Source organism: Lemur catta, chromosome X (assembly GCF_020740605.2).
Source record: "Lemur catta isolate mLemCat1 chromosome X, mLemCat1.pri, whole genome shotgun sequence".
Lineage (NCBI taxonomy): Eukaryota > Metazoa > Chordata > Mammalia > Primates > Lemuridae > Lemur > Lemur catta.
Genome location: NC_059155.1, coordinates 17545157 through 17563272, shown reverse-complemented (window position 1 = coordinate 17563272; position 18116 = coordinate 17545157). Strand labels below are relative to the sequence as shown.

General features: G+C 34.1%; 1 protein-coding gene across 2 annotated transcripts in view; it reads left to right on the top strand.

Annotated features, from left to right (window-relative positions):
• Positions 1 to 18116, top strand: part of LRCH2 (leucine rich repeats and calponin homology domain containing 2) — a 108878-nt gene that overhangs the window by 39158 nt on the left and 51604 nt on the right. For both annotated transcript variants that reach the window (XM_045538902.1, XM_045538901.1), the window contains exons 6-11: positions 6583 to 6716; positions 11779 to 11866; positions 12162 to 12273; positions 12478 to 12575; positions 12669 to 12727; positions 14158 to 14265. In XM_045538902.1, the coding sequence (XP_045394858.1) occupies positions 6583 to 6716; positions 11779 to 11866; positions 12162 to 12273; positions 12478 to 12575; positions 12669 to 12727; positions 14158 to 14265 (599 nt within the window). The remainder of the gene's footprint in view (positions 1 to 6582; positions 6717 to 11778; positions 11867 to 12161; positions 12274 to 12477; positions 12576 to 12668; positions 12728 to 14157; positions 14266 to 18116) is intronic.

The following is an 18116-nucleotide window of genomic DNA, read 5'->3' as shown; positions in this document are numbered from 1 at the left end:
GTAATCCTAGCACTCTGGGAGGCCAAGGTGGGCGGATTGTTTGAGCTCAGGAGTTCGAGACCAGCCTGAGCAAGAGGGAGACCCCGTAGCTCTACTAAAAATAGAAAGTAATTATATGGACAACTAAAAATATATATAGAAAAAAAATTAGCCAGGCATGGTGGCGCACACCTGTAGTCCCAGCTACTTGGGAGGCTGAGGCAGGAGGATTGCTTGAGCCCAGGAATTTGAGGTTGCTGTGAGCTAGGCTTACACCACGGCACTCTAGTCAGGGCAAAAGAGTGAGACTGTGTCTCAAAAACAAAAAACAAAAAAACAAAAAAAATGCAGTTCTAAGATTTATACCCTCAGATTCTTGCCCTCAGCCCCACAGCCACATGGGGCTTACTTGCCTCAGTAGAAGCCTGGAATTTAAGAAGTAGATAGATCCTTAGATTCTTTTCTTTAGCTCAGTAGCGAAATGACTCACTCCCTGCCTCAGCAGAAGACTGATTTTACTCTTTTAGAGATGGGCTGTCCGTTAGTACTCACTGTGGTGATGGAAATGTTCTATACTTGCACTGTCCAGTAGCCATGGTGGCTATTGAGTACTTGAAAGTGTATAATGTGACAAAAGAATTGAATTTTTAGTTTTGTTTAGATTTATTTAATTTAAATTTAGCCACATGTAGTTAGTGGCTACCATATTGGAAAGTACAGCTATAGAGAGTTTGAACCAGTCAGGGGCTCCACGGACAGCTAGGGCAGGAGTGAGACCCCGTACTGAAAACAGTGAATGCTTACATACTACATGGTTGGACCTACCAGTAGACTTCTGCTTTGCCCCCAGAATGCTTGCAGCCTGTCTTATATATCTCAGTTAGGATTGGTGGGTTTCTTCCTTGGTAAATGGATTGAACCAGGAGAAAAGACCTATCTATATACTGATCTCTTGGAGTCAATTGATGAAATGGCTAGTCCCTGTCTGATTACTAGGTAGATGGAACCTTATCATCAGTAAACTTCCTCCATGTACACAGAGTTTCTCATTGGCTTTTTATTATCTCATTCTTGAAAATGAACAGATAGCCAAGGATCATTAGACATTGCAGGAATAATCTCTAACATGAAAGACAGAGACCAAAACACTGAAAGGCTTCTATTGAAGCAAAAGGGGGCACGCTAATTTTTTTGCATGTGGATATTCAGAAATAGGGGTAAACCATGTATCTTATAAGGGGTTAGTATCCAAAATATATAAGGAACTCATACAACTCAATAGCACAAAAACAAATAACTCAGTTAAGAAATCAGCAAAGGACTTGAATAGACATTTTTTCAAAGAAGATGACCAATGGCTATTTGAAATGATGTTCAGCATCACTAATCATCAGGGAAATGTAAATGAAAAACCATAATTAGATATCACCTTACACGTGTTAGGATGGCTAGTAGCAAAAAGTCAAGATTACAAGTGTTGATGAAGATGTGGAGAAGAGGGAAGCCTTGTACAGTATTGGTAGAAATGTAAAATGGTACAGCCATTAAGGAAAATGGTATGGAGTTTCCTCAAAAAATGAAAATAAGAACTACCATGTGAACTTGAAATTCCACTTGTGGGTATATATCTGTTAGAGATAGAAAAAACCAAAGTGCTCTTCCTATTCTAACTCTCAATACAGAATACTTCACCTCTGGTCACCAAAATGTGTGGGGTTTTCTTCCCACCACCAAGTAATTCTCCAGCAGACACTGACTGGGTGTCCTATAATTCAGTTCAGTTCTGACATTTACCTGGAGATAGCATCAGATCCCACAGGTTAAGGGCTCAGTCCCACAAGATTGCTCACCTGTACTTCTCATTGACCAGCTATAAATCCAGGTTCTCACGATCCTCTCCTTAGTTTCAATTAATTTGCTAGAGTGGTTCACAGATCTCAGGGAGACACTTTATTTACTATTGCCAACTTATTACAAAGGATATTTCAAAGGATACAAATGAATAGCTGGATGGAAGAGATACATAGGGCAAGGTATGTGAGAAGGAATATAAACTTAGGGCTGGAAAGAATACGATCCCTTTCCTCAAGAGAAAAGCAAAATAGATTTATTTGATCATAGTTTTATGTGACACAGGAACTGTCAGAATGAAGACCCAAAGTTATGGAGGAAGCTACCTGATTTTATGCTTAGATTTGATGAAGCAGGGGTAGCTGTGTAGAAATGTGTTTGGACCAAAAAAAAAACCAAAAAAACCCCCAAAACAGGATATGAGCTAATGGTAATAGACTGAGTGGGGAAACCTAGCAAGGCCTCTTCTTGATCTCTCTGTTGTAGCATTTGTTCCTTCTGGGTATGGGGTGGGACCTCTCTGGAATGAGGGCCTTAATTTCTTAATTTTTTGTGGCCAGCTGTTAGAAAGGTAGGAGAAGATTAGAGTAATATTTTTAGGCTTTATGGCTCGCTTTGGGGAAAAGGGGTTCTAGTTTCTATGACTGGCCTTGGGGAAGAGGGATTCTAGTTTCTATGCCTTGCCTCTGGTGAGAATGAGGGACAAAAGACAGGAGGGCAGGAGATGGTCAGAGAGAAACTGTGCTTCTGAGGCGTTCATTTTGAGGTATTATTTTCTGAGCTCCAACAGAAGCTTCCATGCTCTCTCTGAGCGTGACACCCTCCAAACACCTCCATATATTTAGCAATCTGTAAGCTCTCCTAACCCTGTCCTTTTGGGTTTTTAAGGAGGCTTCATTGCTTAGGCATGATTGGTTACATCATTGGCCATTGGTGACCCAGAGGGGTAGAAGGGTGGGGTTGAAAGTTCCAGCCCTCTAATCATATAGTTGGTTCTCCTGGTAACCAAGCCCCTATCCAGTGGCTATCCAAGACTTCCTAGCCACCAGTTATCTCATTAGCATACAAAAGGATACTTACCACTTAAGAGATTACATAAGGGTTTTAGGAGCTGTGTGCCTAGAAATGGGGATAAGACCAAATGTACATTCCTTATTATAAATTACAATATCCAAAGGAAATAAAATCACTATTTCAAAGAGATATCTGCATTCTCATGTTCATTGCAGCATTATTCACAATAGCCAAGATATGGAAACAACCTAAGTGTTCATCAACAAATGAATGGATAAAGAAAATGTAATGTGTGTGTGTGTGTATATATATATAAGTATGTATAATGGAACATTATTCAGCTATGAAAAAAGAAGAAAATCCTGCCATTTGCAACAACATGGATGAACCTTGAGGACATTATGCTAAGTGAAATGAGCCAGGCACAGAAAGACAAATACTGCATAATCTCACTTATATGTGAAATCTTTAAAACAAAAAGTTGAATTCATAGTGATAGAGAGTAAAGTGGTGGTTACCAGGAGCTGGGGGGTGAGAGAAAAGGGGAGAAATTGGCCAGATGGTACCATCCTTCATTTATAAGATGAATAAGTACTAGAGACCTAATGTACAGCATAGTGATTATAGTTAATAATATTATATCATATACTTGCAATTTGCAGAAGAGTAGAACTTAAGTATTATCACTACACACACAAAAAGGTAATTATGTGAGGTGACGGGCATGTTAGTTAGCTTGATTTTGGTAATCATTTCACATTGTATAATACAGTTGACCCTTGTCAACTGTAATACAACATGGAGATTAGGGTGTGACCCTCCCATTGTCAAAAATCCACGTATGAATTTTGATTCCCCAAAAACTTAACTACTAATATTAATAGCTTATTGCTGACTGGAAAGCCTTACTGATAACATAAGTAGTTGATTAACACATATTTTGTATGTGTATTATATACTGTATTTTTACAATAAAGCCAGAGAAAAGAAAATTATTAAGAAAATCAAAAGGAAGAGAAAATATATTTACCATTCATTAACTGAAAGTGGATCATCACAAGGTTTTCATCCTTGTCATCTTCAAGTTGAGTAGGCTGAGGAGGAAAAGGAAGAGGAGAGCTTGGTTTTGCCATCTCGAGTGACAAACGTGGAAGAAAATCCACAAATAAGTGATCCTGTGCAGTTCAAACCTGTGTTGTTCAAGGGTCAACTGTATATCAAAACATCATGTCCATGGGATGGGCACCCTTGTAGCTCTGGCTTGGGTGAGGCAAAAGCATTATATGTAACCAAAATGTTTGTACCCCCATAATATTCTGAAATTAAAAAAAAAGTAAATATAAAAAAAACAAGAAAAGAAACCCACATCATGTTGTGCACCCTAGGGTAAACAGTTCTTATTTGTCACTCATACTTCAATAAAGCCAGGGTGAAAAAAAAACATAAAAGGGAAACATGAAGCACATTCATGGGAGTGATAATCAGAATGACTTCCCAGCACCAGCCCTGGAAGCTAGCAGATGTTGGAATGTTACCTTCGAAGACAGAGGGAATATTTCCAACTTTCTACACTTGAACTATCAGTCAAATGTGAGGTAGAAAAAAGTTCCAAACATGCAAGGTCTCAGAAATTTTAACTCCCATACACCCTTTCTTAGGAAGAGTGTGCTGTACCAAAATGAGGAAATTATCTAAAAAAAGAGGAATTCTTCATGTCTAACTAAGATTGACAGGTATGCATAGGCCTAGTGCGCAGCCAGTCAGTTTGGAGTAGGGGAGTTATCTCCCAAAAAATTAAGAAGAAAGAAAATGATAGATGACTTGTGTTTGTCCACATGGAGAGATGTTTTATACTTCGGTCAGAGGGTCAAGAATGAATTAATAATAGGCATATATTATGAAAAATTATTCAAAGGAAAAAATGAGGCCATTAATCACTTTAGGAAAAAACAAAAAAATATAGGACAGAGGAAATGTAATCTAACTACTCTACGGGGTTCATTTGTGAATATTTTCTTGGTTATAATAATATAAATACTGGATTTTGATTTAGTGAAAAATCATGACATAGCTATAATAATAGAAAAGACTTATATAGTACATACTGCACTCCAGGCACTGTTGAAAATGCTTTACATATATTAACTCATTTAATTCTTATATTAACCCTATAAAACAGTTTACTATATCCTTATTTTACATATGAGGAAACAGAGGCATAGAAGTTAAATTACTTGTTCAAGGTCACATGGCAGAGCCAGGATTCAAACCAGGGCTGTGTGACTCCAGAGTCCATGCTCTAACCACTATGTTATGCTTCTGAAGAGAGGAGAAGTATGTTTATGTGAATTGATGGGGGGGGGAGGGGTGAGAGAAAATAGTGGTGGTGGTGTTGGTGATTTGAGGTAGTGGTATTAGAAATCTAAGTCCTCATCTTCCTTAGCGAGACCCCAATAAATAAAAGCTATTGAAAATTTTAAAAAAATAGCAGTAGAAGCATGTTATTTATAAATATGAGGGTAAATATCAGAAAACCAAATAAGAGTTTAAAGTGGGGATTGAGTTGTGGAGATCGAAAGGAGTAGAATGGGGGGTTATTTTTTAGCAACTTTATAATTCTGTTTGATTTTTAAAACTATACATGAATTACTATGATAAAAATAAAAGTTAAAATTTACAAAAGAATATAATTCTCTAGCACTTAATTTGGTAATGAAAGATAAATTTTTATTTAGTTTGGACAGATAATAGGATACCATTGAGCACATTTTAATTGGTAATTAATAAATTTATATTCTAAAAGCTTAGACATTTTTATTTTCCTTTTAAATGAAATTTTTCATTGGTTAGGTCAGGCCTAGTATCAGAATTATCTAAGAAACATTCTTACTTTTCATCCGGAATGACAATTGCTTTTTTATGTAGTTGTCTTACTGTTTTCTTGGTTAATTTTTTTTTTGCATGTGAGGTAAGGTTATGTGACCTCATAAAACAATACATTCTTTATTAGAATTTTTGAGAAGTATTTATTTGATATTACGCATAGTGATTAACTTTTATAAGGCTGACTCATAGTTTCCTTACCTCTCATTTTCCACTGTTTTTATACAGAATACCTTTCTCATAGTATTTTATTTCTCATTATTCCTTTTCTCCATGGCCAATGAAAATAATTTCTCAGGATATTATCCTAGTTGAATTGACTAATGTTTTCTTTTATTATTTTATTCTAACCAGCTTACCATCATACCTTTAAACAAGTTCATTTTTCCTATGTTTACGTTATTTTATATTTGCCTTTTTCCAGTGTTTATGCCAAACATCTTAGTGGTTCGATGAGATTACATTAAGAATTGCATAGATTATTTGTTCTGTTCTCACCGTTCCAATGAATATGTTTCTTTTCATTTTTTCTAATAAAGGTAACCTTCATAAGTTTTAAATTTTATATTGTTTAGTGTTTGTACATTCTGCTTTTACAAGAAAACTTTAGTGAATATAGAAAAAGTAACTTATTTTTTCCAATAAGTGTAGAGATGGCAATAGGATTTTAGTTGGTATCAGTGTTGCCAGATTTTTCTACCTAGTGTCAGAAGTACAAATTATTTAAATATGCAAAGTATCAATCAAAGATTGTGATGTCTTAACATAATTTGAGATTATTAAAAGGTATAAATTGATAGATGCCATTTATATTTGGAACTATATAACTAAATCTATTACATTATTTATTGACAGATATGTTTAAAGGGTAGAGTGCACATATTTAAGTACTTAAATATCCAAGCATGTTGCAGAATGGATAAGAAACCAGATTCCCTGGATCTTCCATCACTGAGTAAAAGAATGCCGTCCCAGCCTCTCACAGACAGGTAATGTAATATTCTTATAGTCTTATTTGATGGTGATTGTTGTCCTCTCTTTTTATAAAAGATATTTATTAATCTTGAGTGTACTGAATATATTTAGGCTGATTGGCCCAGCATTAAAATCAATAATTGGCTGAAGCTAAATATCACCATCATAGAATAAACTTTGGGACACTAGAATAAATTTGAGATTTTCTCAAATAATTATTAAAGTTTTAGTAGTAAAAATGTAAATGTTTGACATTATAATGCAGAAACACTATTTCTCAGCACATGACAACTGTTAATTTACTTTTGTGATTATTGTATTATACATTTGTAATAATGAGTAGAATTTGGCTTTGAACTGAGGTTGGTGGAAGAGCAAGACATTTTGGGGGTGTCTTTTGTCTCTTTTGTCATATTCTTTATGTCTATATCAAAGATGATATATCATTGATGTTCTTTATGATTTTAGTGTTTTCCTTCACATGAGATTTTGAAATAGTAAATTCGATATTCTGTTTTTTTTCCTTTAAAAATTTAATAGATTAGGGGGTACAAATTGAATTTCATTACATGTATGTATTGTATAGTGGTCAATATTCTGAATTCATCCTTTCAAGATGTAGATTGGCCTGAAAGATTTTATGAAAATATTTTATAATTCGATGTAGTAATATGGAAAATAACTTGGAGTAGGGTGAAACCACAGAAAGATAGACTGTGCACCTGCCTAAAATACTTAAATGCTTAAAGGTTTGTTATTGCATATATGATAAATTTTAGATTACTTCAGATGGCAGTATAGTAAGTACTACTATTAACAGCACAGTTTCTTGAGTTCCCAAATAGGACTTTTTCTTGAATATTTCTATTTCCTAATTAGAATTAAATATCTAAACATTAGATTTAGTCCCTAAAGATTACTTTATTTAATATTATGAATGGTAGTAGACCAAACAATTCTATAAAAATTAGAATTAATACATATTCTAATCTCTATTAATCTGCTTTATATTTATTTTAAAATGAATCTATTTTAATAATGACATTCACTATTTGAGTCTTATTTTACAAATATCAGTTGCATGGCTTGTGGTAGATTCAGGGTATCTTTTGTTGAATGTCATACTTGTTGGTCTTGGCTTTAATGATGCTCACAGTGTGATGGAGTAGGAGTGAGTGAATAAACAAAGCAAGGAAATACGTATGTGTATGTGTGTGTATATACACACACACACAATTTCAAATTGTGGTGAGTGCTATGAAGGAAAGGAACATATTTCAAAAGTATGCACAGGGATGTCTCTTTGAGAAGGTGGAGTTTGAAGTCAATAGCCAAATGAAGAAAAGCCAGCTGCTTGAAAAGCAAGGGGAAGAACATCTTAGGGGGAAAGAATGACATGTGTAAAGGCCTTACGTCATGAAGGAACTTGGTATATTCAAAAAACTGCAAGGGAGTGGGCATGGTTGGAGCAGAATGGCTGAAGGGCTACAAGGTGATTTTGGAGAGATAGTTAGGGCTTAAGTCATGTGGTGGCTTTGTAGGCTCTGGTAAGAAGTTTGACTTTTACTTAAAGTACAGTGGGAAGTCATGGAATGGTTCATAACATGATCTGATTCATGTTTAGAAAAACTATTTAGGATTGTTAGAGCCAGATTCCCTCGGCCCCGGGAACAGAATGACAGAGTCACTGAGGCTGTAAAAGGCAAAGGAGTTTATTGACTAGTTCGAACTAGGGTCCAAGCCCCGAGCACCAACGCAGTGGTCTCTTTCTATGGGCAGGGACCCCGCGCAGCGGGAGTACAGGTCTTTTATGTTTTTTTTTTTTTTTTTTTTTTTTTTTAGCTCTTTATCGCAACCAAGCGTTAGGCAAGCCATCCTTGTATACAAAAGCGGACTTTGGCTATTAGCTATTAGCTATAAATTAAGCAAGCAAGCCTTGTATACAAAAGCGGACTTTGGCTATTAGCTATAAATTAAGCAAGCAGGCCTTGTATACAAAAGCGGACTTTGGCTATTAGCTATAAATTAAGCAAGCAAGCCTTGTATACAAAAGCGGACTTTGGCTATTAGCTATAAATTAAGCAAGCAAGCCTTGTATACAAAAGCGGACTTTGGCTATTAGCTATAAATTAAGCAAGCCATCGCAGAATTAACTAAAATGTTGTTTCAGTCCTGTTCTACAGGATCCTAGGAGACTAGATTGGAAGTTAACAAAAGTAGAATCACAGGGACCAGTTAGGTTATTACAGTACTGCCAGGAGATCAGGAGGTCTTGAACAGAATGATTGCAATAGAGATGAAAAGTACATATATTTTGGAGATCATCTTTAGCAGTGCCATCCAATAGAAATATAATATGAGCCACATATGTAATAAAATGTTTAATTTTCTAGTAACCTGTTTTGAAAAAAGTAAAAATAAATGGGAAATTAATTTGAATAATACATGTTATTTAACCTAGTATATTCAAAATATTCTCACTTAAACGTATAATTGATATAAAAATTAGTGAGATATTTTACATGCTTTTCATATTAAATCTTTGAAATCTGGTATGTATTTTACATTTATTGTGTGTCATAATTTGAACTGGCCACATTTCAAGTGCTCAGTAGCCATATATGGCTGTTAGCTACTTACTGTATTGGACAGGGCAGGTCTATAGAGTTGGTTGTCGGGTGTGTTAATTTCCTACTCATAGGCTGTATTACTACTTAGAAAATTCTTGTATGTGCTTTCCACTTTCATACTCAGGCTTTTGGCTATGTGGTTTTTACTACCTAGAATGAATGCCCTTTCATGCCTTGTCTATTTTGTAACCTCTTTATTCTACATAGATAGGCATTATAGCAGGTATGTATATTAGATTTTGGAGTCAGACATAATGTGGCTTTGAAGCCCTTTTATGACTTTTAATAACTATATGTCCTTATGTTTTATTATCTCTCATCCTCAGCTTTCTTATAGGTAAAAAGGAAAATAATCACACAGATGCTGTCAGGATTAAATGAAATAAATGTATGTAGAGTACTTAGTAAAATGCCTTATCTATACTGTTTCCTCAACAAACAGCTTATTATCATGATTGTCATTTACTGCAAATATTTGGTGTATTTTGTGCAGTGGAGTCAGATGAATTTCGGCTCTAATCATGGTTTAACCTCTTAATTCTTCTGTGGCCTTGTGTAAATTATTTAACTTTTCTGAGCCTGTTTCCTTATCTAAAATGTTAACCATACCCATTTCATAAGGTTGTTATGAGAATTAAATGTGTGCCTGGCAATTAGTTCAAGAAATGATAATTACTAAATGTTACAATTTTTCTTCTTGGGAAATTAACTTTTATAAGCTTTATTATCCTCATTTGTAAAAAGAAATAATGCATCTAGCACAGTACCTATAATACACTGTACTCACTCAACAAATGCTAGCAATTATTGCCTCTCTTCATCCTTCAAGACTAAACTCAAATGCCATTTTCTTGGGTGAGGCCTTTCCTCACCTTACCAATGAGAACTAGTTGATCTCTTTTCTCATAGCACTTACAAAGTTTACCTTTGGTATAGTCTTCAAAACATATAAACAGACTCATTTCCCCTCTGAGCTGAGAGCCCTTTGAAAGCAAACATTTTTTTGTTCCTTTCATTCAGGCATTCAGCATAGTGCTTGATACTTGGTAGGTGCTTCCCTAAATTTATTGATATACTTCTGAAAAGTACAAAAATCAGTTTTTTAACATGAAACTGTTTTTAGGAGAGGGATTATAGCATAGTGGTTAAGATTGGGGATTTTAGTGCTAGATAATCTGGGGATCAAATTTGGACTGCTGTCTGCAAGTTGTATGTCCTTGGGTAAATTTCTCAATTCCTTGTAGTCTCAGTTTCCTCTTCTGTAAAATGAGAAAACCCCACCAATATGCTAGAGTTTTCACAAAAAATTTATAAGATACTGTCTTTAAAACATTTAGCACAGTTCCTCACACACAATAAGTGGTCACTGTAGAATATGTGGTAAATTTGCAAATTAAAGCGAAAAATTCTTTGCTATCTGGGTGGGATACTTTGTAATTCAGAAATTTGCAAGGACAGTTCTAGCCTCTCAGCAAAAACAGCTATGTATTCAATATTTGGCAGACTTTTTTTGGTGTTCTCTCTTTTCTTAATTATTAGATGGACATTATTTATACAACTAAAGCATATTTTTAGAGCTAATGAAGAGGAAACTGTATAAAGTTAAGAAATGTTTCAAAGCCCTGTGGTGAAATTTGCCAAACCAATGAGAAAAATGAGTTTTCTATCAAGATGATCTTGAAGGCAAGGCAGTCTGCTTTTCTGAATCTCTCAGGAGAAATCATAGGTTATCGTTAACAATTGACACTTTACAACAGAATACACGATGGAAAAAATATTGCATGAATAACATGAATAAAATGTTTTATAAAATTGTCAGGTTTCAGTCTGAAATGGTTCTTGGTGCACCCGTGGTCAAAGAATGACCAGATATGCCAAAGTTAGGCAAGCACAAAAATGAGGTTTATTGAGGAGAGAAAAATAGGATTGTAGAGCAAGAGCAAGATATAGGTTTATAGAGCATGATACATACACCACTGATGACAATCGGACCCATTGTCACAGCAAAGGGAGAGCAAAACAAAAGGAAGGGCGCAGAAAGAAAAAGGGACTGGTTATGGTCTGCATCTTGTTTTACAGTGTCAGGTTTGGGACCTCCCTGTGGCTCAGACGTTACCATGGTACGTCTTTGGACACTTTGATTGGACAGTCGGGAGTTGCATGACCTGAGTCTTACTGCTCATGCGGATCTCCCATGAGCCTCCCTGAAAGCCCACGGTGGGGGGCATGGTGAATCACAGCAGCACCCACTTTCTTCCCTAGTAGACCTGGAATCTCTCGCTGTTTACCTAACAAGATGATTTCTGATATTTTCCTACTCATGTCCTTAAGGATCTCAGACATTAAAAGTATATATTCTGTATTATCTAGAGAAATTTTAGGTCAAGTGTGCAATATCTGTTTAAGAAGAAAACCCTAACTGCCCTTAGGATTTCTATTTCCATAGTATGGAAGATTTTTATCCAAATAAAAATCACGGCCCTGACTCTGGAATTGGAAGTGATAATGGAGAGAAACGGTTATCTACAACGGAAGTGAGTCTTTTTTATTGCTGATCTATTTTATCTTACAATTTTATTAGAGCTTTGAAATAGAGACAGTTGCACACATTTGACTTTTTATTTTGCTTAAGAAGATCATTATTATATTTTATGACTTCAAATGAAAAAGGACATGCAGATTTTTAAAAGCAGAGCAATAAACCTTAACATTGATTTTCAGTTTGAAAACTGGAGATATAAAGCAGATATTCTATAATGCATATGTGAAATGAAAGCAACATAATATGTTTAAAATGTCTCGTTTGTACTTTGTGCTTATTCCTTTCAGCCATCAGATGATGACACAATCAGCCTTCACTCTCAAGTCTCAGAATCAAATAGAGAGCAGACATCAAGAAATGACAGTCACACAATAGGAATTAAGGCTGATTCTCAGAAAGGTAATTCATATGATGTCTGTTATTTTTATTTCATGTACATGGCCCACATTAAAATGGATCTTTTATTAAAAATGGGCTTTGAAAAATTTTATTATCTTTAGCCAACTGTTATATTGAGAAAAGACACTTTTATTCTAAGCACTGCAGTGTCAGAGCGTACCATTTAGTATCTATATTTTCTGATAAATATTAATCTATACCTAGACCAGGAGGTGTATGATTTTATTGACCCCAACACAGAAGATGTAGCAGTTCTTGAACAAGGAGATACACATATTGGATCATTTGTCTCTTTCTTTAAGGTATATAAAACTTTGAATACATATCAATAACATGTTCTCCTTGATCTTATAAAAGTGGACCATACAATTTAAAATAACTTTCTTTTACATAAGGGAAAAGAAAAATGTTCTGAAAAATCTCAGAAAAATGAAGTATTGGGAGATGCAAAAAGGTAAGCACATATGAATTCTCAAATTGAAATGTTACTTATAAATACTTGAAACATTCATTTATTATTCCTACTTGAAGGAGTACTTGAAAAAATATAATTTTTTGGTCCATTTACCTGTTATGTTTAAATAGTTAATTTATAAATACTTCATTTGTCTGTATTCCTCAGTTAAATGCAAAATCATAGTAAGCATTTAAGTTGAGTGGGGGATATACACTGTTTTTTTCTCCTTGAAGTGTAATGATAATGTCTCCTATTATTATTACTGAGGAGGACTGTACCTTCACATATAGTGCTTTATTTGAGCCACTTCACAACCCTTTAAAATAGATAGTATTGACATCATTTTATCAATAAAGAAACTGAGTCTTCGAGTTTCAAATGTCTCGAACTCAGGTATTCTGTCTCTTGATCTAATACACTTTCTGTTTCATCAGGCTGATTGTGACACTTTTAAGGGTATTTACTTTCATACTTTACTAAAATAATTGTGTTTTGGATCTTTTCTTTATCATTCATCTTATGAAATGATGATGGAGTGTGACCTGCCACATTTTTTTCAGTCACTCTTTCAGGTTGTGTCATTGTGCTATGTGTTTTTTCATATTCCTCATTTAAACTTCACTGATACTCTAAGTTTTATGTCTAAAATTACTTAGCTAGTGTCCACTAGACACTAGTGTGAACCTAGCTCTTTTTGATCCCCAAACATTTTTCTTTTCTCTACATTGTACTTCCTCCAAATGACTTCACTGGCAATTTTTAAAGCAGTTATTAATTAATCATCTCCAATGCTCTATAAGGAGGTGCACTGCTTTGTTTTATACTCTTTAGATTTCATTTAAATAAAACGTCTTTGAGATAAAATGACTACAGTTTGGAGAACAATTTACTTTAAAATTTCTATTTTTCTCTTTGAATGATAAAAATGGTATATTTTAATTAATATTTTCTGGCAAATTTGCCAATCTTATTTTGCATTTTCTTATTTAGACATTATACATAGAAACCTTAAAATCAAAATGAATAAACTGATAAAAGTAGGGTAGTTCAAAAAATGAGAAAATTTTATAACGTTTTTAGATCTATTTATAAAGTCAGCTCTGCAGTCCTTATTACACTCAAAGCTGGGGAATATACATTGTTACATTACCATGGCCATTATACATTTCAACAATTAAAAAAGGTCATATACTTTGCCAATATTTGTTAGTCATAATTAATATAGCCAGTGTGCTGCATTTCATATTGAGTAGAAAATATAGATATGTTTTCCTGAAATATTCCTTATTTCTTATTTTAAACACAAGGACATAAAGATTTTAGCTTTCGTGTGATGTTATAAACAAAAATGTTTTCTATTTCTAGAAGCTGACATAAAATATAGTCTGCCTTACTTTTTGGATAACCATGTTTGTGTTACCTTTCAGACTAGAGAAAGAACAGTTACTTGCAGAGGAAGAAGATGATGATTTGAAGGAAGTAACTGATTTGAGGAAAATAGCTGCTCAGTTATTGCAGCAAGAGCAGAAGAACAGGTATTCTTTTCAATAGTGAGATTTGAATAGGCAGATTTTATAATCATTAAATTTGATTAAAGATTACCAAATAAAGTATAGAAAGTTTTAAATAGGGCCATCTTAAGATCGATTTCAAGAGACTAACTACAGATTGAATATCCCTAATCCAAACAACTGAAATCTGAAACACTACTGATCCCAAGCACTTCAAATAAAGGATACTCAACCTGTACTAAAAGACACTAGGAAATATTTAGGACAGAAATGTAAAATTACATTTACAACTTGTAGAATATACTCACGTATATAGTCACTATATTTAATATTGCTTAGGTCTTTCTTTTTTATTCCTGTGTGCTGAATCATAATAACCTATTTTTTGTTGATATTCATTTTAGCTCACAGTAGGATTATTTATATCGTAAGCATTTTTTTCAAGGTACATGTCGTATGTACATAGTGTGCTTTTTTTTTTTTTATCAGATTCTGAATTACTTTGGATATGTGTAACTCCTTAGAATTGAGTTGAATTATGCAGTGGCTGATTGAATCAATGTGATGATTTGAGGGTCACAGATTCCTTTTGGTCTGTTTCTTCGTCAACGACCATTTCTCCCTCTGGTTAGGCTTTCTCCAAATGCATGCCTTTGGCAATGAGGAGGACATTGTGTGAATGAGTATAAAATCAAGGCAAGTCCATTTTTAATACAGGAAAAGTTCCATGTGCTGCTGAGGATCGGGTGTTATTGCCATCTTCATGTACTGAAAGTACTACATTAACAGTTTTGAAATAATGAAGATCTGAGATTTTTTATGTTTGTTTTGAGAAAATTAAGAGAATAATTTTGATACATTTAACATTGATAAGTATTTTACTTCACTTCTTCAAAACAATTAATGTTTATGGATAGTTTGACCATGTTTTGGGAAGTTTCAAACTTAAATATACTGGCATTTGTTTAAATATGCCTTTGAAGGCAGGGCATGGTGATGTATGCTTGTAGTCCGCTACTCAGGAGGCTGAAGCAGGAGGATTGCTTGAGCCCAGGAATTTGAGGTTACAGTGAGCTATGATAGGGCCACTGCACTCCAGCCTGGGTGACAGAGACTCTGTCTCTATTAAAAAAAAAAAAATATGCTTTGAAAAAAACCATTAAAACTTATGAAATGACAAATATGTGGCTTTTAGGGACAATCTGGATAAATGGCTAATAAGCTACATAGCCACTTATTATCTTTTTTTGCATACCTGCTACATTGATAGATTTTAAAAAATCAGGCCAGGGGCAGTGGCTCAATGTGTGTAATTCCAGCACTTTGGGAGACTGAGCCAGGAGGATTGCTTGAGGCCAGGAGTTCAAGACCAGCCTGGGCAACAAAACAAGACCCCACCTCTACAAAAAACTTTAAAAAAAACATTAGCTGTATGTGGTGATGAGTGTCTGTTGTCCTAGCTATTTGGGAGGCTGAGACGGGCGGATCACTTGAGCCCAGGAGTTCGAGGTTGCAGTGAGCTGTGATCGCACCACTGCACTCTAGCCTGAAGGACAGAGCAAGGCCTTGCCTCTAATAAAAAATAAATAAATAAACATCATACTGCAAAATATCACTGATCTTTATCTCTAATATATTTATTGTAGCCTCATTCCCAGTTCACATTTTTCTTCTCTCACAATTTTCTGTCACCCCTTTCTGTGCTATTTATCTTCTAATCTTTTCCTATGATTCATTACTAATGGGCCTTTTTGAAATTGGCTACTTATGAGACTGTGGGTGTTTTTCCCCCTCCAGTATGATCTAAGTGTTGATCACTCTGTGGTTTAAGAGGTTTGATGAAGCAAGCCACCACCTGCTCTGTGGAGCTTAAAAAATAGTTGAGTTTCTATTCCTCTACCTAGCAGATGAAAGACCCGTATTTATCATTATGGAAAGAGAATACTGATTTTTTTTTAAAAAACCCACAATATCCATTTTTTTCTTGGTGTTAAGAATAGCATTTGAGCATATAATTTTAGATTTTAACATTGCCATATATTTCTATATTTTCCATTTCTACGATTATCATATTAGTTTTTCATCTATTAATGTGACTTAAATTATTCTTTTATCTATTCATGTGAATTAAGTTATCTATCTAGCCTAGATACCACATTGACTGAATTTTTCATAGGTTTAGTTTTTGTGATACTTTTGTAATCAGTATAAAATAGCACCTAGCACTGTGCCTTGTGTGTAGCAGGTACTCAGTAATACTGTTTTTGGTTAATTGATGGCCTGAAAATTAAATCAACAAATTTAGAGCTATTAGAAATAGGACCCATTAATTTAGATAAAATGATATGTTCTCCCTAAGTAACTTCTGTTATTCTTCAAGATGTATAAAAGGTAATTTCTGTCTTTCTCTGATTTTCTTCTTCATCATCCTTTTTAGATGTTAGGACGTAATAATATAAGAAATTTTCAGATTAAATATTAATATATAGTGATATTAATGTTGTAATAATTATGTCTAATTTTTGAAGGCATTGAAATATTTATAATAATCTGGTCATAAAGTAAAGGGCACATTTTACTTTTAAAATTTATAATCTATAGAGAATTTATATTAGATCCCTTGCCAATTCTGTTATTGGCTGAACCAGATCTCAGAAATTTTTAATGCTGAATCTAGTATTCTTTCCATTAAATGACCTTTCTTCCTTCTAAAATATGTTGCTATTGCTCAGATCTCTTAGATTTAGGTAATTAAAATTTTTTGTTTACTGTCACAATACTTGAATTTGAATGAGATGAAAAAAATCTAAGAGTAATTCTATATAAGGCTATATCCTGAAGTGGATTTGATATAATTTGTACCTTCTCTGGTTGTAGATTTTGCTTTTCACATTGTATTATATTATTGTGTTTTATATTCCAACTTTATTAACAAAGGATCTAAAATGCTATTTAAAATTGCAGGCCAGGAAACTCTGGAAAGTAGTATGGAGATACTTCAAAGAACTAAAAGTAGACCCACTCCTAGGTATATACCCAAAGGAAAAAATGACATTTTATAAAAAAGATACTTGCACTCGAATGTTTATAGCAGCAAAATTCACAATTGCAAAGATGTGGAATCATCCCAAATGCCTATCAGTCCATGAGTGGATTAATAAAATGTGGTATATATATACCCTGGAGCACTACTCAGCCATAAAAAAAATGGTGATCTAGTATCTTTTGTAACAACTTGGATGGAACTGGAGGCCATTCTTCTTAGTGAAGTATCGCAAGAATGGAAAAGCAAACACCACATGTACTCAATACTAAATTCTAACTAATTGATCAACACTTATGTGTACAAATGGAAATAAAATTCAAGGGAAATCAAGTAGGTGGGAAGGGGAGGAGGGGATGGGTAAATTCATACGTAATGGGTACAATGCACACTACCTGGTTGAAGGGCACACTTATAACTTGGACTCAAACTGTACAAAAGCAAATTATGTAATGAAAACATGTACTCCCATAAAAATTCTGAAATAAAAAAAATAAAAATAAAAAATAGAAAATAAAAAATAAATTGCAGGCCAGGAGTTGTAACATTTCTTTTTAGGTTTTAATACAATCATTCTAATTTTTTATTTGTTGTTAGTCTTGATTAAAAATAATTTATCTGGATTAAGATTACTGTAGCATACCAAGAAATATAACGTAGGACTCCTATTTTGAATGTACGTTACTTAGATGTTCTTTAGCTTTCTACTAGTTGAAGGAAAATGCAATGTTAGCTCTCAACTAGAAGAAGCCATGCATGCTTATGTTGAGTTCAGTGATGATTTTCTTATAGCAGTTTTGTCACTTGTTCAGTTAATACTATTCTTAAAAAT